The sequence below is a fragment of the Terrapene carolina genome, unplaced genomic scaffold (assembly GCF_002925995.2).
Source record: "Terrapene carolina triunguis isolate 2854851 unplaced genomic scaffold, T_m_triunguis-2.0 Scaffold69, whole genome shotgun sequence".
In the NCBI taxonomy this organism is placed as follows: Eukaryota; Metazoa; Chordata; order Testudines; family Emydidae; genus Terrapene; species Terrapene triunguis.
In genome coordinates this window covers 34,029,333-34,052,582 of record NW_020664420.1, presented here as the reverse complement: position 1 = coordinate 34,052,582, position 23,250 = coordinate 34,029,333, and the positions used below count along the sequence as shown (strand labels likewise).

General features: G+C 42.3%; 1 protein-coding gene and 1 long non-coding RNA gene across 6 annotated transcripts in view; one reads left to right on the top strand and one right to left on the bottom strand.

Moving 5' to 3' along the window:
- Positions 1-7,992, top strand: part of LOC112113169 — a 37,912-nt gene extending 29,920 nt beyond the window's left edge. For both annotated transcript variants that reach the window (XR_002908676.3, XR_002908677.2), the window contains exons 2-4: positions 4,556-4,648; positions 5,933-6,008; positions 7,536-7,992. This is a non-coding gene — a long non-coding RNA (uncharacterized LOC112113169). The remainder of the gene's footprint in view (positions 1-4,555; positions 4,649-5,932; positions 6,009-7,535) is intronic.
- The window catches only part of NLN (neurolysin), a 62,448-nt gene that overhangs the window by 2,885 nt on the left and 36,313 nt on the right, over positions 1-23,250 (bottom strand). For 3 of the 4 annotated variants that reach the window (XM_024209359.2, XM_024209358.2, XM_024209357.2), the window contains exons 8-12: positions 19,182-19,548; positions 14,563-14,764; positions 11,553-11,739; positions 10,492-10,620; positions 4,057-4,193 (exon numbers count right to left, since the gene is read on the bottom strand). In XM_024209359.2, the coding sequence (XP_024065127.1) occupies positions 4,057-4,193; positions 10,492-10,620; positions 11,553-11,739; positions 14,563-14,764; positions 19,182-19,548 (1,022 nt within the window). The remainder of the gene's footprint in view (positions 1-4,056; positions 4,194-10,491; positions 10,621-11,552; positions 11,740-14,562; positions 14,765-19,181; positions 19,549-23,250) is intronic. The other variant, XM_024209361.2, reaches the window with a different exon arrangement.

Genomic DNA, 23,250 nt, shown 5'->3' with positions numbered 1-23,250 from the left:
ATTTTAACCAACAGTTGAAATATGATGCTAGAATAGCAAGTAAGGACTTCTCTTTCTAATTTTAAAAACCATTTAAATTCTTTTACATATATTCATATGGAATTAGTAATTTAATGAAAATATCACACAGTACTGAGCTGACAGGTTTTATGTTTTCAGGTACCTTGTTTCTATTATAGTACCTATTATGCCATCTCATAGAAGTGTTAGGTGTGAGAGGAATTTTTGTTTGGATGCAATAACAGCCAAGCACCAACACTGCTTCTGTTTAAGTGGACACCTTTAACAGAATTAGCCAGTAACTCCTGAAGCAATAATTAGTTATCAGAACTACCTGAGCAAGAAAGGCGAAGGGAATGTTAAAACATCTGAAGTCATCTTCAGTACTAGTTCCTATTCATAGTTAGTTAATGAATCTTCCTATAGCATTTTGGGCCCCTGAGATATGAATGCCAATGGGAAGATGTTTCTTTGCATGCGGGGTTCCTAGATCTATTTGGCTTCCTGACTGAAGAAGAATTAGGATAAGGTGCTTCCTTGTTTGTCATAAATAATACATCACTAATAGGTTGTCTGTTGATAAGACTATACAACTTCTTGATAGCTGTGCTGATGGACTAAGTGAAGGTTCTGTTGATTGGTTGAATTCTAAGGTTTGATGAGCATCTTTTTGGAAACTCTACAGGCCTCTATGCTGTTGTTTCATCCCTTAGCTTCATTTCCCATCACATGGTCTCTAACACATCGAAAAAACTGGCTATAGTAGTTGGACTACTAAGATTAATACTGCTGTTTCTTTACCATCTTTAAAGCCCATTCTCTGAGAAAAGCTTCAGTAAATGGTCTTTCCACCGGGATTCCAAGATAGGTTGGGGCAGCAGGAGAAAAAATTATTTCCAAACCTCTCATGGTTTGACTCAGAGCAGCCATGTCTGCCCTTAATTGTGGATTTAGGCCTATGATACGTCTGGAAGCTCCTGTATGGCTTTCCCCCATGCAGCAGAACCATAGCAATTCTGCTGTGTTTTGGGCTTTCTATTCCAATGGAGGGAAAAGAAGGGAAGAATTTGCCCCTGAATCTTTAACATCTCTCTTTAAAAACTCTGGGAAGTGTATTGAGGCTACCCTGACTTACCAGGTGCACTGTCTGAATACCTTATTGAAGAGCGAACATACTGAAAGTGCTGCTTATATTTTACTGCTTGAGTTAGTCTCCGGAAGTCTAATGCAGAATCGAGCCTTTGTTCTTTGGAGAGTAAAGAGTAATTTGGAAAAAAAATAATCTGTGGTATCAGTGGAACAAATCTTTCACTACATCATATAGGTAATCACATCTCCCAGTTCTTGAGAGAGTAGAGATTCCTCAATAAAATCTGTAGGGATTGAGGAGTCTGACAATAATAAAGCTACAGAGTTAAGAAGAGTATGAGTGATCATTAAAAATACAGTTTCTAACGCTCAAGTGGTTAATGTGATAGCTGCTTATGCAGGAAGAGAAACCTCAGTTTCATTCTGACAGGAAGAGGTAAGCTGAGGTTCTAAAAACCCCAGTCTTGTGATATGCTAGTAACTGCCTTCCTTTCATGAATTTCTGAAATTGAAATTATTTGAGGTCTTATTTGAAATTGCTTCTGTAGTAAAAAAACCTAATTGGGCACCTGGGGGTGGCTGTTTTTGTTTGAAATAAGAAAAGATTTAATCTTACTAGAGTATCTGATATTTATTTACGGAGGGTTGTTGGTCCCATCAGGGAAACTCTATTATGCCTCTAAAGAATGCAACCAGAAAGGACAACAGGTTAAACAGATCTGATTTGGAGATGAGGTTACTTTAAGAAAAAAAAGCCTTCCCCAAGTAGCTCACACATGGTAGATCCTTCTTAAAAAGTTATATGAGCAGCTGAACAAAGATAAAAGATCACAGACTGTAGTGAAATAACTATTTTTCTCCTCCTCTTCATAAAGAGAGTTTCCAGAAGGCTTCGGACTAAAGAAAGGCACCAAGAACCTATGTAGCTGAAGCACAGTGAATATCCATTTGGTAGTGGCATGATAATTGAAAAGATAAATTATTTTTAAGCCTCTCATATAAAGAGAAAAAAGTCAAGAAAAAAAACAAAACCCTAAATAAAACTCAGAATAAAAGGCACTTTAATGTGTAGGGAAAAACAGAAGTCACAGAGCAATTTGGGGAAATTTTGAATAGTCAAAACTCTAAGCCATCTTTCAGAGGCTCTCAGAAAATGGATTGTGCCTACGCAGAGAGAGAGCACACGGAACAGAAAAGGAAAGACCTAAGGGGCTAGATCCTAAATGGGATGTAGATTCAGCGTTGCAATACCTAACTATTAGGTGTCCCACGGTCTAGTGGAATCCACAGCACTGAGTTAGGTGCCCAGGATCCCTATACAATGCATGGGGAGAATCAGGTGCCTACAAGTGGGATTAACAAAAGCCAGCATGTTGAACAGGGAGCTAATTAAGGTACCCACCAGGAGAGGAGTGTTAGGCACCTAACTCCAGGCCAGAGGCAGGTGCCTCTCTCCTCTCAGCATTCACAGCCACAAACCCTCTCATGGAGTTAGGCACTGAAACCCTTTCTTGTAAAAAAGGGGGTGGGGGGTAACGCCCTTATAACTTTAGCTCAGTGGAACAGGGACTTGAATCTCCCACATCTCATGTTAGTGCCCTAACCGCTGGGCTATAGAACCATTCTCACTCTCTCTCTCTCTCTGGCCTGCTGAATATTTATATGTAAAAAATGGAAGAGCTTCACCAGGAGAGATCGAGACCCACCTCAGAGCCCAGTGGGCAGAGGATTCACCTGAGAAGTGGAAGCCCTGGGTTCAAATCCCTGTCCCCATCAAGCAGAGGGGGCGGATTTGAATCTGGGCCTTCCACACCCTGGGTGAGTGCTGTATTAGGTTAAAGGTTATATAAGTGAGGTTTGCACCACCACAACCATGTCCTCCTCCATTTTTTGTGAGGCTCAATCCAGTAGGCATGCTTGAAGTACACCTACCAGATCGGGCCCCACAGGTGAGAGAGGCAGGGAATGATTAGTTTGAGGACCCACTGGGCCTTAGGCATGAGATGGGTGTATACCCAGCGACAGAAATGTAGGCACCTAGGGGGCTTTACCAGTAGCAATTTAGGCACCTGCAGGATTAGGCAGCAGCTGAACAAGGATTCTGAGGATCTAAATTTTGAATTTAGGCATATAAATGGCAGTTGTCCACTTTGTGGATAACCCCTTTATGGATTTAGCCCAAGGTCACAGAGGAAATCTGTGTCAGAACAGGAAATTACATACAGGTCTCTCAAGTCCCAGGCTAGCACCTTAACCACTAGAACAGCCATCCTTCCTTCCTTTGTGCTGTGAAGAGAAGTGGTCAAGGCCTACAAAGGAGTAAAGTAGCAGCTCTAGAATGAACCAATAAATTAAGATTCCCTTTTGAGGGAATGTATTTTTAAACCTGCCAAAACCAAACAAAGAAACCAAAACACAAAATGCTTCAACTGATCTGACAGAGTAGTAAATTATACTGTGCTGCAAAAGGGGAGGCCCAGAATAGATTTAGATTTCCACACTCTGAATGGTAATTGCATAACAAAAGACATAGGTGAGTTGCTATTAATGGAGAGAGGTCACTGGTATCATACAACTTTTACAGCAGCAGAACATGCATAATCTTATCATGAGATACTGTGCTCTCCCATACTGTACAGAGTAAAATAAAAGGGAAAGTGGAAATCATCTCCTAACAAACCACAGGAGTCATATCTTATACAAGTTTTAAATATTTAACTTTATAGCCAAGAATTGTGTAAAACACAAATGCCCTTAAAATACAGATTTTCTACTATGAAATTAAACCATTTATAAACTTTTTTATTGATGTAGTGGATTTGATACATACAAATAAAGGCCTAAAATGTTAAAACCTACTGATTTGCTAATTATAATAAATCTAGTTTTGGAGCTTGTACAATAGCTAATTCTGAAATTTAAAAAATTCAGTAATGGTATATACTAAAAAGCTAGTTCCTATCTTACCTTTGGATTCATTATTCCTTCTTGTTTAAAGCAGCTATAAAAAATATCCATGGAAAAAACTTCACTCCACAGATATCCATAGTATTGGCCATCATAGCCACCTGCCAAATGTCCAAAAGTAGCCGGCATGTTTGTTCCTTAAAAAGCAGATTAAAAAATGGTTACTAACTTTTCCATAACTGTTGTTCTTTGAGATGTTGCTCATGTCGATTCCATGATAGGTGTGCGCATGCTACAAGCACTGTTGCTGGAGATTTTTCCCTTAGTGGTATCCATCAGGCTGGCTCTAGTGCCCTCTGGAGCTGCATGCTCATGCGGCAGTATAAGGGGCGCAGCCCAGCCAGCCACGCACCCTCTCGGTTCCTTCTTACCGTTAACTCCGACCGAGGGGTAGGAGGGTAGGTTGTGGAATGGACATGAGCAACACATCTCAAAGAACAACAGTTATGGAAAAGTTAGTAACTGTTTTTTCTGCTTGCTCATGTCCATTCCATGTTAGGTGACTAACAAGCAGACCATCAGGAACACCGCTCTCCCGAAACTGGCATTGTCCCTGGCCTGTTGTTGTGATGGTGTAGCAAGATACAAAAAGGTATGTACTGATGATCAGGTTGCACCCCTATACAGATGTCCTGGATTGGGACCTGTGGAAGGAACACTGCCCCAATGAAGCCTGGGCTCTTGTGGAGTGAGCAGTTAAGATGGCCAAAGGTGGGACATTTGCCTGCTCATAGCAAGCCTGAATACAGGGGGTTATCCAGGATGAGATCCTCTGGGCTGACACAGGTAGTCCTCTCATCCTTTCCGCTATTGCTACAAAGAATTGTGTGGATTTCCGGAAGGGTTTAGTCCTCTCCATTTAAAAGGCCAGGGCACGCCTAACGTCCAATGAGTGAAGCCACCATTCCTCAGAGCTCTTGTGAGGTTTTGGGAAGAAAACTGGCAGGAAAATGGCCTGGTTGTTATGGAATTGTGACACCACCTGTGGCAGGAAGGCCGGGTGGGGGAGCAGTTGGAAAACACTATGTATGGCGGTTCTGATGTAAGGGCCTTGATTTCAGAGACCCTTCTGGCTGAGGTGATCGCCACCAAGAAGGCTATCCTACAAGAGAGAAAACAGCAGGGAGTATAATGCTAGCGGCTCAAAGGGGGGACCCATAAGTCTCCACAGAACCAGGTTTAAGCCCATGGGGGGACTGGCTCGCAGACCTGAGGATAGAGCCTCTCCAGCCCCTTGAGAAACCATACCATCATCTTGTGGGAGAACACTGACCATTCATCGATGGGTGGAAGGCTAAGAGATGGCTGCTAAGTGCACCTTGACAGACGTGAGGTCCAGGCCCTGCTGCTTTAAGTGGAGCAAGTAGTCCAAGATAGACTGAAGGGAAGATTGAGACGGAGAGAGAGCTTGTTGAGGCACCCATGTTGAGAAGCGTTTCCATTTGGCCAGGTAGCCCTGGTTGATGCCTTTCTACTATCTAGCAAGACTTGCCAGACCTGTTCCAAGCAAGCCTGTTCCTCTGGATCCAGCCATGCAGCATCCATGCAGTTAGGTGCAGGGAGGTGAAGTTTGGGTGAAGCAACCAGCCATGGTCTTGTGAGATTAGGTCTGGACGGAGTCGGAGTGAGAGTGGAACAGATACTGACAGATACAGGAGCGTGCCAAACCAGTGTTAGCCAGACCACGCCGGGGCTATCAGAATAACTCTCACCTTGTCTCGTTTGACTTTTAGGAGGACATTATGAACCAGAAGGATCGGGGGAAAGGCATAGAATAGGATATCTGTCCATGGCACCAGGAAAGCATTGGAGATGGAGCCCAGGCTGTGCCTATGCAGTGAGCAAAACTGACGAAATTTCCTGTTCTGTCTCGTAGCAAACAAGTCCACCTTGGGAGGCCCCCACCTTTGGAAGATGAACCCGGTGATTTTCAAGTGAAGAAACCACTCATGGTAAGTGGAAAAGGATCTGCTGAGGTGATCCGCCAGTACATTCTGGGGTCACAGTAGAGGTGACGCCTCAAGATGAATGGTGTGCTTTGCAGAGAAGTCTCATAGATATATGGCCTCAAAACACAGGGCCAAAGATCGGGTCCCTCCCGACTTGCTGATATAGAACATGGTTGCAGTAGTGTATGTCAGGACTTGCACCACCTCACCTAAGATCTGGGGAAGGAACACTTGGCAAGCTAAGTGTACTACCTTGAGCTCCCTGATGTTTATGTGCAGGGAGAGTTTTTCAGGACTCAGGGCCTCTGGTCGCAAGAAGTTGTTGTGGTAGGCTCCCCACCTTAGGTCTGAGGCATCTGAGATTAAAGCTACTGACAGCTGAGGGGTAGCAAAGAGAACCCTCATCATTACCAATCTTGGGTCTTTCCACCATTTATGGGAGGCGAGGACTAGGGGAGGAACTGTAGTGTCTGCTGGGGGAATATACTGATGCTAGCCACATCTGGAGGGACCTAAGGCGCAGTCTTGTGTGTTGAACCATGTAAGTACATGCCCTCACGTGCCCCAGTAGCTTGAGGCAAACCTGAAGCAGTGACTGGTAATATTGGATATCAGGTCCAACATGGTCTGGAATCAGGCCTCTGGTAGGAAGGCCCTGGCTTGGGTCAAGTTGAGCATCACTCCAATAAATTCTATACTCTGAGCCAGGACAAGAGTTGACTTCTGTTCGTTTATCAGCAAGCCCAGTGTTCAGGAGGTGGCTTGGACCGCGCTGATGCTGATCTGAACTTGAGTCTGTGACCAACCTTTGATCAGCCAGTTGTTGGAAATATGAGTAGACCTAGATGCCTCGCCATCTGAAGAAGGCTTATATTACCATCATACACTTTGTGAAAACCAGGGGCTGCCGATAGGCCAAAGGGAAGAGTGGTGAATTGGTAGTGGCACTGACCCACAACAAACCTGAGAAATCTTCTGTGGCCACGGAAGATAGAAATGTGAAAGTATGCGTCCTTTAAGTCGAGGGTAGCGTACCAGTCTCGGCTAAGGAGATCACGCAGAACATCAGTTTCTTGAGATATCTGAGTAGGCGAGACAGGTCCAGAACAGTCTGGAAGCCGCCTTTGGAATTAGGAGATATCATGAGTAAAACCCCTTTCCTCCCTAGTCTTGCGGAACCTCCTCCACAGCCCCCATTTGTAGGAGAGATTGCACTTCCTGGACAAGCAGTTGCTTGTGAGAAGGGTCCCTGAAGAGAGGTGGGAGGGAGGGGCGGATAAAATTGAAGGGTATAACTGACTGTCACTGTACTTAGAACTGAACAGTCCGATGTTATCTATGACCATGCTGGGCTGAAATGGGACAGACGGTCCAAAAATAAAAAGGGGAGATGGATCTGAAGCAGTGACTGGTAATAATGCCCTCAGGTGCACCTTCAAAAGGCCCTGGAGTATCTCTGAGACCCCAGCTGGGAGGCTGAGGTGGATGGAAGTGGTTGGCACCACTTAACCTCTCCCTTTTCTTTTGTAGGGCTCTTGTCTTGGAGGCACCAAGAAATGAGGAGGCTGCTGGGGCCTGAAGTGCTTCCTGGAAGTCAATGGAGCATAAAGGCCTAAAGATTGTAGGGTGGCCCTTGAGTCCTTTCGGCTGTGAAGTCTTGAAGGGGAAGTCCTGGACGGACTGTTGGACCTTGTGAGGAAGCCCCAAGAATTGGAGCCAAGAACACCACCTCATGGTGACAACGGAGGCCATTGTCCTGGCGGCCGAGTCGGCTGCATCCAGAGCCACCTGGAGAGAGGTCCTGGCCACATCTTACCCTCTTCCAAGAGGGCAGTGAACTCCTGCCTTGAATTTTGGGTCAGAGAGAGAGTTTTTAAATTTAGCCAGGGAGTACCATGGATTATAAATCGTATCTCTCCAGCAAAACTCGCTGGTTAGAGATACATAGTTGAAGGCTACCCTTTGAATAAACCTTTCTGAAAAAGTCCAGTTTTTTGGCGTCCTTTTGTTTACAGGTAGTGCTCGACTGGCCCTGCCTGTCCCTCTTGTTTGCTTCAGACATAACCAGGCACCCTAGAGGAGGGTGCAAGTACAAGTATTTGAATCCACTCACTGGCACATAATACTTCTTCTCTTTCCTCTTTGAGATGGGGGGCAAAGGAGGAGGAGTTTGCCACAGGACCTTGACTGGTCCTATCATAGGCTCATTGATGGGTAAGGCCACCTTGGAGGGAGCTGCTTCAGCCAGGATATCAATAAGGCTGTGTGATGTCTCTTTAAAGTCCTCAATTTCCAGACCCAGGTTTGCTGCTGCCCGCTTCAGGAGGTTCTGATGGGCCCTGAAATCATCATGCGGAAGCAGGCTACTGGGTCCTGCAACAGCCTCGTCAGGAGTCATCTCCTGAACATGGTTACAAGGGTCAGTTGGGGGCCAGTGCCAGCAGCCCACCTCTCGGAAACCACCGAGTAGAAACTATGGGAGCAAGGACCCGGTGCCGGGAGGGAATCTCCCAGGGGTTCCAGTAAGGCCACTACATTGGTCAGTGACCTACTGGCCAGGTGCCAGCAGGGGGACTGGTACCGAAGTCCAGTGGCACATAGGCTGAGTACCAGTGTTGAACCTTAGGTTGCACATACGGTTTCCCTTGGAACTAAGAAGAGGAATTCTGTCTTGGAGCAGTACCTGATTCTGCCACCATGTGGTGCCAGGGGTCCAGGGACCAGCAACGGACCATAGATGGTCAGGACACTGGGATCAGGGTTGGCTTGCCTCTAGAGGGTGCCAAGAAGGAGCTCCTTGTTCCTTCCTGCTTCTGGATATCAGAGCTGGAAGGTGTCCCAATGGAGTTGAGGGGACCGGGAGAGAAAGTAGGTCCCTCGCCACTTGGAAAGCTTCTGGGATCAACATAACAGTCAGACTGCTGGTGCCACAGTGGCTTCCGGGTGTCGTCGGAGGGTCCCGCACCAGAGTCAACATTCTAGGCAGAATCAACGGTGACATTGTGTGACAGGAGTGGAAGAATGGCCTGGCATGGATCTCACTGTGCTGCCTTCCCCACGCTTGTCTTTCTTGTGCACTGGCAATCGCTCTCTATTGGTTGCTGCTTTTTGTGCTTCTTCCTTGGCACCAGAGATAGTGAACAGTGCCAGGAAGAGCTTGGTGCCCGAGGAGCACTTCGCACTGATGCCTAAGTGCTCGGCACTGAATCAGAGCAGTGCGGCTCTGAGGGTGGCTTCCATGAGGCTAGCTTTCAGCCTAATGTCTCTGTCCTTTTTAGTGCGGGGTCTGAAGTCCCAAAAGATCTGATACTCATCCACGTGAGTTTCCCCCAAGCACTTCAAGCAGCTGGAGGGCAAGTCACTCAAGGGCATAGGTTTGCCACAGGAGGCACAAAGTTTGAAGACTGGGGCGAAGGAGTCCCTCAACAACAGGAACTATTTACACTATGTACACTAATACTAATTACAAAAACTATATACACTAAACGATGACAACTAAGTTAGAAGAGTTAGAGTTCAAAAACCACTGGGAAGAAACCTTGCCAAAGCAAGAAGGGTCATTCAAGTAACTGTCATGGGCAGTAAGAAGGAACTGAGAGGGCGTGAGCCTGGCGGCGCCCCTTATACCGGCACATGAGCGCGCAGCTCCAGAGGGCACAAGAGCTGTCCCGACAGATACCACTAAGGGAAAAATTTCTGGCATCAGTGCACATGGCGTGCACACACCTAACATGGAATGGATATGAACAAGCTCTTGAAGAAGACAGAAACATTAACAAATTATTAATGTTGAAATCAAATGTAATCATCCCTTTAACGCAGGGGTGGCCAACCTGTGGCTCCGGAGCCACATGCAGCCCTTCAAAAGTTAATATGCGGCTCCTTGTATAGGCACCAGCTCCGGGGCTGGAGCTACAGGTGCCAACTTTCCAATGTGCCAGGGGGTGCTCACTGCTCAACCCCTAGCTCTGCCACAGGCCCTGCTCCACCCCTTCCCACACCCTCCCCTGAGACTGCCATGCCCTCACTCCTTCCCCTCCCCCTCCCCCTCCCGAGCCTCCTGCATGCCACAAAACAGCTGATCAGGAGGTGCGGGGAGGGGGGGGAGGCACTGGGAGCGGGGGGGGGGAAGCTGATGTGGGGCAGCTGACGTATTACTGTGGCTCTTTGGCAATGTACACTGGTAAATTCTGGCTCCTTCTCAGACTCAGGTTGGCCACACCTGCTTTAACGTATAATGGTGCTTCAGATTTAGAAGGGCATTAATGTATCAATCTGGAATATATCCTAACTGCAAATGGATATTTTTGATGGAATAACATTAATGACCTTTCTTGTCTTATTTCAAAGTAATTACTTCAGTTTCATAAACTGGATTTCTTTTCTAAACCACATTCACCTGATTTGCTATAAGACCTATTGTGAAGGTACTGTATGCTCATCTGAAGCAGTCAACATGCTGCATGAAAACTTTACTTTTACGTACCTGGGGTTGCAGAAATTCCCAGAATCTCCATGCAGTACTTGGCATATTCATCTGCGGGGTCAGCAGATGATTTGGTATGAATGGACTGGTCAACCTTGCTCAAAACAATCTGACGAAGAGTCAAAAGACCTAGTGGTATGAGGGCATTTGGTTTATAAATGTTATAGTAATACGCTGGGTTTCTAAGGTATCAGCCATCGAAGGATCTCATTGTGCATTATATACATTAATGAGTTAAGCACTGTAAAATCCAGTGAGGACAATAAGTATCATTTTCATTTTAAAGATACAGAATCAAGCACGGAGACTTACCCATGTACACACAGGAAGTCTGTGCCAAAGGAAACTGCCAAGTGACAATAGCTAGGAAGAGGACTTGAGGTGATTGTTGATATTTGACAATAAGCAATTTTAAGTCATTTGGAACTTTCAAGGTAGACACATAGGTGGGCCTCTGTAAACACATGCTCTCATTACTGTTACCTTTGTCCTCTATCCCACTTCCCTTCTTATTGTTTTTTTTATACACACTTGTTGGAGAGCAGGTATAATATCTTTCTATGTGTCTGTTCAAAGCAAGCATAATCCTGGTAGTGGTTTTGGGGGGTGGGGTGTCATCACAGCACATATAATAATAGTCAGGAAGAGATTGTAGCAATCAGGAAAGTATCCAGACTCCCAGTCTGGTGCATTAATTGTTCTTTCTCTTAGTTGAAATGAATAATTAAAAAAAGATTGGAAAGGCTGTTGAAAGGAGTTGCTGTTACAAGCTCCATCTTTTTAAATTGTATTTTTCTCACAGTTTGAACACAATTAAGATATCAGACATTTTTACAGTAAATCTCAGCATTTAAGCATTTCCAAGGTATAATCTAATGGGCCTTTCTTCTATAGAGATGCGCTTACCTCTCAGTAGCAGTCATGGGGGAGGTGGATACACAGTGAAGGAAGAAGAGACCACTATCTAAGGCATATGTCTGTTCTGTATTTCGCAGGATATTGCCCTATGTCTTTCCTACCATTTCATGAATGCTTTTTGTATGTAAAAGAAAAAAAGATACCTGTATTGGCCATTCTAGAGGCAGCAAGTTTCTCAAGAAGAGCATCTGCAACATGGCTCCCATCTTTATAATGTTTTGACATTTGCTGTAGAGGTTCTTTTTCCCATACCCAGTTCTCAAACATTTGTGAAGGAACTTCTACAAAGTCTGTTTCCACATTAGTTCCACTAAATCTAGCAAAGTCGGTCTAACAAAAACAAAAAACAAGCAAACAAACAAAAACACAACAAAAATCCCTCCATTATATTAAATTAAAATACAAATGAGATTAAATCAGATATCTAGTAAAATGTCAACCTATATAAGGTGCCAAAACTGTGATGATGTAAAAACAGGGCAGAATTATAAACAGCTATATTACAAGAAAGATCAATGTTAAAATAGCCTCAAACTTTAAAAGAGAGGGAACAAGAAAAATTAAATTATAAGTAATGAGAAAACTAACCAAAACAATATATCATGCAGTGATTCTTAGTCACAGGAACTCAGAAACAGGTCTATTTTTCTTACTCTCTCTTACATGACATATTATAGCAATATAATTACATTTCAGCATTGCCCCATGACATCAGACAAGAACTGGGGCTGTCAAACAATTTTAAAAAATTGCAATTTATTGCGAGATTAAAAAAATAGTCGGAATTAATCGCATTTTTATTGCACTGTTAAACCATCAAAGAATACCAATGTAAATGTATTATAAATATTTTGGATGTTTTTCTACATTTTCAAATATATTGATTTCAATAATAACACAGAATACAAAGTGTACAATGCTCACTTTATATTATTTTTCATTACAAATATTTGCACTGTAAAAAAGAAACAAAAGAAACAGCATATTTCAATTCACCTCATACAAGTACTGTAGTGCAATCTCTTTATCATGAAAGTGCATCCTACAAACTTAGAATTTTTTTTTTAACATAACTGCACTCAAAACCAAAACAGTGTAGACTTTAGAGCCTACAAGTCGAAGCATGAAGGGGCATACGAATGTTTAGCATATCTGGCACGTAAATACCTTGCAATGCTGGCTACAACAGTGCCATGCAAACACCTGTTCTCACTTTCAGGTGACATTGTAAATAAGAAGCAGGGGACATTATCTCCTATAAATGTAAACAAACTTGTTTGTCTTAGTGACTGCCTGAACAAGAAGTAGGACTGACTGGACAGTGCAAATATTTGTAATAAAAAAAATATTAAGTGAACACTGTACACTTTATATTCTGTGTTGTAATTATAATCAATATATTTGAAAATGTAGTAAAACATCCAAAAATAGTTATAATAAATTTAAATTGGTATTTTATTAACAAGTGTGATTAAAACTGCGATTAATTACGACTATTTTTAATCTAATTTGTTTTGTGTTAATTGCATGCATTAACTGCAATTAATTGACAACCCTAAAAATAACTCTAATTTACTCAATATAATTACTTTGTAACATGCTACTAAATTTTGTTCTATCACAAAAGTAACTCAGGGACTAACTTGTATAATTGCTGCATAATGCCATAGTTCTAATGCATTTAAACCTGTTTCAGGGATTTCATTTGACTCACTTATCCTGTTAAGCACTATCCCTCCAATTTTGTAGGAGTATGCTGGAGCCTGAAATACTGCACAATATTTTTGAACTAAGGGGTGCCACTGGGCTTGAAAGAAGTGAAATACATTAGCAACATGAATGAAATGTTCCTGAGTCTTCTAAATCACTCTGTGCCATGGAGGCACATCCGTATTTGGGTCCCTCAAATCCTGCTCCCATTTCTGTAGCAGATCCACATGTGTTCCAGTCACCAGGAATCCCTCCGTAGCTGTGAAGGAAGGGGCAGGGTTTGCTCCTTAATTTTTGCACTCTGAAACTGTGTTTCCTAGATATCTTGGGGCAAGAGCGAATAGCTGGATTCTTCCCATTTTTCACAGACAAGCCAGGATAGAAAAGCTATGTACAAAATTTAGATGTCAGCTCTGAATTCCGAATCCAACTTGTTTAACTCCAAATTTAACCAGTAGATTTATATGTTCCTTGTTCTGTGAAAGTTCTACCTGGGACTGGAAGCCAGGAAATGAAGTACCAAGTATGCTACATACCTCTGACATTTTATTTGTGCTGCTACCTATTGGTTAAAGAGGCCAGAGTGCAACCACATGAGTTCTGGACTGGTGGGCTGATGGTGCAGAATTTACAGTTTTTAAGAAGAAACACTGAAGGCTATACCTTTCAAACAAAGGGCAACAAATTAATTGGACTAATAATAAATCTATCATCGTCATGGCAGAATCAATCTTAAATATGGTTCAACTAAAGATGAAACTAAGCAGCTTATTTCTGTCTTTATGACAAGTCTCCAGGCCAATTCCAGCCTTTCTGCTGATGTGGAGGCTCCTGACTGCTGCAGGACTGGTGTGATTCTGCTACATGGTTGAGGGAGGAATAAAGGTAGCATTCAGAAAGCTCAAGTAGGGGATGTATGCACCCTCTGTACCAAGAAGCGCAGCTTTGTGAGGGTACCCTATGTGTGTGCCACCATGCAGAATATGACTGGGATCGGAGGCATGTGAGGACAGTGGATTCATCGGCCATTTTCACTATTTGGGACAGGGACTGCTTTCTTTTGTGTCTGTACAGTTCCTAACACATTGCAGGTGCTATCAAAAGCAACAATTGCAGTATCAGCCCCAAAGCAGCTCTGTTGCCTATGGGAGGGTTCCTTCCTCGTGGAGCTGCTCATTGCTCAGCCCCAGTTGCTCAGGCTGTGCAGTGGGGAAAGGATTTGCTGTAACATGAACATTTTCCAGAAGCTGTATTCACTGCGGGGCTTGTGCACAAAAACTCAAAACAAGTATCAACTGTGAAAAGTTACCAAGAAGCTCTTAAATACTTACCTTAAGGAAACCATACACCCATCAAACAGGCTTACCCCTTCCCCTCCCCCACCACTTTGAGAGATTGTGAAGGAAGAATTAGATATTTTAATGAAATAGAAACATTACTTACCTGTGCACATATCTGGTGCATTACGTGTCCAAACTCATGGAAGTAAGTCTTCACCTCATCGTGTCGCAGCAATGATGGGCGATCTGATATTGGTTTTGTGAAGTTGGTTACCAGAGCAGCTACAGACATAATTCTGCTGCCATCAGAGCGTAGGCAGCCAGGCTGGAGACCAAAGCATGCTGCATGCCCATACTTCCCTTCTCTGAGCAAGAAAATATACCAAAAGCCATCCTTACGCAATAGGCCTATCTTCCACAAGTAACATGGTAAAGAAGGCTGTTTCCCTCTATGATTTTATATGAGGAAGAGACCCTCTTTCTTTTATTAGAAAAACCACAATGAGATAGTGTCCTATGACCTTTATAAAAGTCACTGTGCTTAGGATTCTACTGAGAGCACAAAGAAAAAGTACTTCTAAATCCCCTCACTTTAATATTTAGAGCAGCATCTGCAAGCCTCTTTTTTATTTATATAATATATTATTGAAATCAAAAGTGATAACTCTGCTGCTTCTAAAAGTTAATTTTACTTAATCTGAGACAGGACAATTATAGTAGTATGAAAGACAAATCCCATTCTGTGAAGCATTAGCTTTTGTTACCAACTTTTGAGCAGATTTAAAGAATAAAGAACCAGGTTTGCTGTTTTAGCAATGTGATTTTAAAACAAAGTGAGTCTCTTAATTAAACTGTTAGTTAATACAGTTAGAAAAATTGTCATAATTAAAAAGTGAGTCACTAAACATGAAGTCCAAAATATTAATGTGCCCCTTCCTTATTGTGGTTTTATGATGCAAAAAGTTAGTGTCATTTCCCCCTTGCTTTTTACATTAATAATACCCGGCCCTCACTTCCCTTTCTTTACTGAAGGACATTGATTAGAGGACCTGCATAATGATGTCATATGAGGTTGTAGCCTGAACAGTAGCATTCCCTGCCCAGCAAAAAGCCAATTTCCAGCACATAGAGAGGGAGAGACCTCAGAGGTTTAAAGGGATCTAAAAATAAGACAAAGTCTCCACAGAGGCACTGGAGACTTAATTGGAGGCCTACGCTAAGAGACCACTTTCAGCAAATTGGAGATTAGTTGGTCTGTGCTACTGGAAAGCCATCTATCTGACCGAAGTGCATTAAGTGCACAGGCCTGCACTCTAGGGTACCTAGCTGACATGTTCTTGTCAAACCCTGCCTAGAGGAAGTCCAGAATGGCAGGAAGAAAGATTTTTAGGCTGAAAGACTATAGGATTTGCACCACCGAGAGTGAAGCCCAAGCCCCATATTATGTGAAGGATGCATGAATTCAAGAAAATGATCAAAAACTTGCCTAAGATGCTCAGACACGTTGGAAGGCTCTACTCAAGGACCAAGCCCGAAGGAACATGAGCCATTTAGGCAAGATGGGGCCTAGATGGGGAATCACCTTCAGTGTGAGACTGACACATCCACTAAAGAAAAGACTATTGGATGAGCATCTCCAACATGGAAGACTCAGCAGAAACTGCCAAAAGATTCTGGAATGAAACTGTGGCAATGGAACCAGGTCCTGGCACAAGACCAATGTTATCAGCAGGACTGGACTGGACAGATGTGGCTATCAGGAAGAGTTGAGTTTTGAGATTCTTTCCAAAGAGGGAAAGACTTTTCCCCTGCATCGTGTTGATGGCTGCCCCAAGGATGGGAGAGTCTTGGTGAAGGAGTCAGGGAATTTTTGCCTGCTCAGTCTAAAGCACTTGCAGACTTCTCCTCAAGGAGATATTGGAGCAAGACACAGAGCAACCTCCTACCACCTAGAGCGGAGAAGAGGTCTCTAGACAACATGCTGGGAACGGGCACAGGGATAAAGAAATAGAAGCAAGGTTCCTCTTAGGAGGCAAAGAGAAGACACATACAGATCACTGATAGGGGATAGAAGGAATTTGACCCTGCTCCCATCAGTAGCTACTAGGGCTGTCGATTAATCGCAGTGAACTCATGTGATTAACTCAAACAAATTAATCGCGATTTAAAAAATTAATTGCGATTAATCGCAGTTTTAATCGCACTGTTAAACAACAGAATACCAACAGAAATTTATTAAATATTTTTGGATGTTTTTCTACATTTTCAAATATATTGATTTCAATTACAACACAGAATACAAAGTGTACACTGCTCACTTTATATTATTTTTTATTACAAATATCTGCACTGTAAAAAACAAAAGAAATAGTATTTTTCAATTCACCTCATACAAGTACTGTAGTGCAATCTCTTTATCATGAAAGTGCAACTTACAACTGCAGATTTTTTTTGTTACATAACTGCACACAAAAACAAAACAATGCAAAACTTTAGAGCCTACAAGTCCACTCAGTCCTACTTCTCATTCAGCCAATCACTAAGACAAACAAGTTTGTTTACATTTACGGGAGATATGCTGCCCACTTCTTACTTTCTGGTGATATAAATGAGAACAGGCATTCACATGGCACTTTTGTAGACAGCATTGCAAGCTGTCTACGTGCCAGATATGCTAAACATTCATATACCCCTTCATGCTTCGGCCACCATTCCAGAGGACATGCTTCCATGCTGATGACACTCGTTAAAAAAATAATGTGTTAATTAAATTTGTGACTGAACTCCTTGGGGGAGAATTGTATGTCCCCGGCTCTATTTTACTGGCATTCTGCCATATATTTCATGTTATAGTAGTCTTGGATGATGACTCAGCACATGTTGTTCATTTTAAGAACACTTTCGCTGCAGATTTGACAAAACACAAAGAAGGTACCAATGTAAGATTTCTAAAGATAGCAACAGCACTTGACCCACGGTTTAAGAATCTTAAGTGCCTTCCAAAATCTGAGAGGGATGGTGTGGAGCATGCTTTCAGAAGTCTTAAAAGAGCAACACTCCGATGCAGAAACTACAGAACCCAAACCACCAAAAAAGAACCTTCTGCTGGTGGCATCTGACTCAGATGATGAAAATGAACATGCGTCAGTCTGCACTGCTTTGGATCATTATCGAGCAGAACTTGTCATCAGCATGGATGCATGCTCAAGGGTGCTTGAAGCATGAAGGGACATATGAATCTTTAGTGCATCTGGCACACAAATATCTTGCGATGCCAGCTACAACAGTGCCATACGAAAACCTGTTCCCACTTTCAGGTGACATTGTGAACAAGAAGTGGGCATTATTTTCTGCAAACAGGGCCATCCCTAGGTGGGTGCAGGGACCAGGACCCTTCCCCCCCCGAAGCAATGCCGGGAACTGGCGGGGAGGAGCGGGGCGGGCTGGGGTCGCTGCTGCCACTTCCTGCCAGTGAGTGCGGGCCTGACCCCCGCTGCCGACGCCAGGCCCTATAGCCCCCGGGCCAACCTGCCCTCCGCACCCTAACCTCACCTCCCCTGGACCAGCCTAGCAGCCCCTGCACAACATGCACACAGTGCCGTCCCTAGGCTGCGGCGTTTCGGGGTGGCCACCATGGGGCTCCCCGAAGCGCAGGGCTCCCCGAAGCACGGGGCCCAGGACGGCCGCCACAATTCGCCATACCCTAGGAATGGCTCTGCCTGGAAATGTAAACAAACTTGTTTGTCTGAGTGTTTGGCTGAACAAGAAGTAGGACTGAATGGACTTGTAGGCTCTAAAATTTTACATTGTTTCAATTTTGAATGCAGTTATTTTATGTACATAATTTTACATTTGTAAGTCCAACTTTCATGATAAAGAGATTGGACTATAGTACTTATATTAGGTGAATTGAAAAATACCATTTCTTTTGTTTTTTACAGTGGAAATATTTGTAATAAAAAATAAATATAAAGTGAGCACAGTATACTTTGTATTCTGTTATAATTGAAATCAATATATTTGAACATGTGGAAAACATCCAAAAATATTTAAATAAATGGTATTCTATTATTAACAGTGCAATGAATCGCGATTAATTTTTTTAATCGCTTGACAGCCCTACTAGCTACCTGTGGAGAGATGGTGCATCCAGGGCCCACAATAGAGGACTAAAGTTCCACATTGTGGTCAGAGTCAAGTTTTAATTTCCTGAGTAATTCTCTGCTCTTTCCTCTACCCAGAAGACTGAGGCTGAATGAGCTCCAGGAGGGTGTTTCAGCCAAAGGCACCAGCTGTTCTGCTCAGTTCCTTCAACATGAACCAGAAAGCAAGTGAAAGATTACCTGCAGGGAGTTAAAAAGAGGTGGACCAGGGTACAAAAATTCCTTCATCCTGATTAGCATCTCCTGCCTGATGGACAGAAGACAGGAACACATCCATCTCTACCAGTGTTGACATGCCATGTAAAAGGCACATTACAAACAAAAGAGAAAAATAAATATCACCTATAGTATTAGCCAGCAATCTCACTTATGTTTGGGTCAGGGATTCTGACCTGAACATAACTATACCCAGCAAAGATAGATGTAAAAAGGAATGGTGTCTGATATTGAAGATATATGCAGATAGAATACAAGTAGCCACATAAATGCTTCCCTCCCAGAAACACCCTGGAATTTAGGCAAGAAAAAAGTTTACTTCCAGATTCATATAACTCCACCCCCAGCTAAGATTAACTCCAGCTTAACACTTTTAAAATAAAGCAATACACTATAGAATTACCTGGGATAGAGGTCTAAGTAGAACTGACCTAAAACTTCTCTTGTTGAATCGTCTTTTACTGTATAAAGAGTAACACTCTCATGCCAAACATGAGCATTTTCTACCTGCTCAAATACAAGTCCAAGCAGCTTCTGGTAAATGTTCAATAAGCCTTGTGTAACAGCTTCAACTGGAAAGTATTCCTTCAGCTTCTCTTGATCTATGGAATATTTAAGCTCTTCTGTCTTGTTCATATAATAATGTAAATCCCATGCATTGATTCTTCCATCATAGTCAAAGCCTCTTTCTTCACACTCCTTTTTCTTCAAATCCAGAATAAACTCTCTCTCCTCGTCACCCAGTGGTTTTAGCTTCTTACTTAAATCATCTAAAAATGCAACCAGAGATTTACCTTTGTGTCAACTTGTCTGTTCCATGTTGTACTATGTTACTACTACTAGTACTGGAGAACTAATTTATTTATTTAGATTTATACAAATATTAAAAAAGGGTATTTATCCAATACCAGCCACCACAATTTTCCCTTTCTCAATTAATGACTACTTTAATGCTTGCCTTTCTGTTTTGGTTACAGGGATGTCTGAGACATAAGCATGTGCGCTCTTGCACTATCACCACTGGCAAGGGTTAAGTGTCATAGCGTCTTTCATTCTTTTCTAAGGACATCCAAAAGAGAAACAGACTCTCAGACTTTAAGGTCAGAAGGGACCATAATAATCATAGGCGCCGACTTTCTGCTCCCGCCGGTGGGTGCTCAACCCCCCTCTGTCCCTGGCCCCGACTCCACCCCTTCCAAGAGGCCCTGCCACCATTCCAACCCCTTCCCCAAAGTCCCCACCCCAACTCCGCCCCCTCCCTGCCCCTATTCTGACTCCTTCCCCAAATCCCTCCCCCGGCCCCTCCTCTTCCCCGCCTCCTCCCCTGAGCGCACCACGTTCCCGCTCCCCCCGCACTTGGGGCAGCCAAACAGCTGTTTGGCGGTGGCTGGGCGGGAAGCACTGGGAGGTAGGCAGAGGAGCGGGGACGCGGTGCGCTCAGGGGAGGATGCAGGGCGGGGTGGGGGTGGGAAGGGAGCTTGGCTGCCGGTAGGTGCAGAGCACCCACTAATTTTTCCCTGTGGGTACTCGAGCCCCAGAGCACCCACGGAGTCGGCGTTTATGATCATAATAATCTCTAGTCTGACCCCCTGCACACCGCAGGCCACAGAACCTCACCCACCCACTCCTGTAATAGATCCCTAACCTTTGGCTGAGTTATTGAGTTCCAGCTAGTTACCTGGAAAATAATTCCCTGTAGTAACTAGCTAACACTGTACTCATCTACCTTAAATCTCTGATGCCACCTCATGTAATTCTGATTTTTCTTCATTATGGTTAGTAGTAGCTACAGTTACAGCACCTATCCTTCAACTGTTTTTTTATCAGCCATTGGAGGTGTGACATTATGATTCACATTGTACCTTTCCCCCAGATCCTTACAGGGTAACCTCTGTTCTACTCCCAGCTCAAGCCAATTAGCTGAAGGTAGGAGAGTTCCACGTTTTTTGCCTACACTGGATCTTCTCAATAGCAGCCTATATTTGCTAGGCCATTAGACATTATGCCCCGTAATTCCACTGATTTTTACATTATTTTTCTATGGAGATAAAGGATCAAAAAGAGTAGAACATTTTATATCAGTGAAACTCCCAGAAAACACAATCTATACTTACTCTGACATTTATACTTGAGTCCTTTTAGAATGTAAAAGTTCTGCAATCAGATTATTTTTTAAATTCTAATATTTCAATACAATAGTGAATGCAAATGAAAATTGTAAGCTTTGGGGGCAAGGACCTCTGTTTCTAATTGTACTTTGAAGTACTGTGTACATTTATATTGCTAATAAATAGTAACAACATACTATTCTCAACAAGGTAGATTAAAAGCGTGTCAAAGGAGTGCACACTTTTTCATCAAACTGTAGGACTTATTGATGATCAACTTCAAATATGAACATTGTTAAAAAAACACAGCAGATCAGATCCATATACTTATATGTCTAATAATATCATCAAAAGAAACAGAGCAAATATGATTATTAACTGATGAAACTCTTCTCTCCACAGTAAATAATTACAAAACTTTAGATTTAAAGGACACAATCTTAGAAAATTAATATATGGGCTTGTATTGTAAGTCCCAATGACATACAAGGACTAATTGTCAAGTGTCTCACGCAATCTTAAAACAAATAATACAAAAAACAAACAAGTAAACAGAAACCAAACAGCATTCGCCGCTGACATGCAGTTATAGAAGCCTATTTAGAATAATACAGAAAAATATGTTTATTCCAAGTTATAGTTGATAGTGCATTTAAAATATCAAAGTAACAAAAAATAATAATCAAGCAGTTCCCAAAATGTATGTTCCTATCAAAACCACAGCTAGGTCCACTGGTAAATATGTATATTTTTGTATTACTAAACTTGCTGCTAAATTCATGTCATACTATATGTGAAATGTTATAAGAATTACAGTTGCAAGTTAGAATTTCCTGACTTTTGTACATCAAAATCTCAATGTTACTGTTGCACTAATTTATCTGTAGTTTTTTTTAAATATAATCTTCTTGGTTAAAATACATGTGCGTAGAAAAAACCCCAAATATTGATTAAACCCATTTATACATGCAGTATATCTTGAGCTGCACGCACGACTATCTTAGACCTTGATTCTGCAACCAGTTACACACATACTTAAGCGTATGCACATGAGTTGCCCCATTAAAGTCAACAGGACGACTTGTGTGCATAAGACACATGCGTAACTGTTTGCAGGATGTAGAAAATCATGTATTGTGCAGTTCACAGTTTTCAAACATAATTACTTCAAGAACAAATTTTTTTATGTGTGAAAAGGCCCTTGTCCTCATTGAAGAGTCAAGCCATGACAAATTTCAATTTGCGGAGTTAATAATTTAAAATAAAAATTCTGAACAGATGTGTTTTTAAAATACTTGGATACTAACAAAAGGTTGAAAAGAATTTAAATTAGTAAAATGTAAAAAAAAGATTAGATGCATAGATAAAGGGCTGTTTTGTCAAGGTGGTTTTTAGGGATGGTCATGGCATGGTTATAGTGAAAAAAGCAGACAAATTAAAGATACAGTTTTTAAAATGTCATACAACTGGCATTGTTTTGTATACCGTACAGAGCCTTTATTTTCTGCATACTGCTCCAAATAACTGCAATTCTGCCTGTACTGTGATAACACAAAAAATATTTAAAACACAGTAGTTGCCAGATTAATTCCAAGGTATTTTGTTTTAGAAGTCTTTATTGCCTTGAGCGAAGGGAGAAAACTCAATCTCTGGAGAAATTGAGTTCAGCACTTTGTATTACTACGATGTTAATGCTGAGCTCCTGCTCTATATTAATTTCTAATGTAGCCCAGGGTTTCAGTTGGCAGACTTCAAGTTGCTCAGTGAAATCAGTTCAGCTGTTACCATCACATCCACTCTCCTACATAGAAATCTCAAAATGGCTAAAAGTTATGAATATTTTTGAATTATAATGAAATCCGTGATTACTGTGATAGCCATGACAAGCCTTGCTTGTATGAATAAACACACCACTGTCAGTTATCTTAGCCAAGATAAATATTACTAGGGCCATGTCAAATGCTAAATAATGGAAGCAAGTACAGCGTGAGAGCTTTTTTTCCCTTTCTCTAAAGCACCAATTAGAAGCAATTGCTGAGGACAGGACAGTCAGCTAGATGGATCAGTTGCTTGTTTCAGGACAGCAATTCCTACACAGCTGTTTAATAGAAGTTTTTCACTGCAGTTATTGAAGCAAGAATACACTGACATGGGAAATGAGATCACAAAACAGATTACTAGAAAGGAAAACCTCTTGATGCATTAAGTAATTTTAAATTGTTCCTCTGGAAACTCTTACAGCCTAAAAACTCTCTTATCCTCTCTATTCATACCAGAACTCCCATTACATTTAACACACTTGGAGAACAGACTCTTAAAAATATTAAAAGGGGTGGGGCAGAGAGCTCCTGTTCCAAATGAACC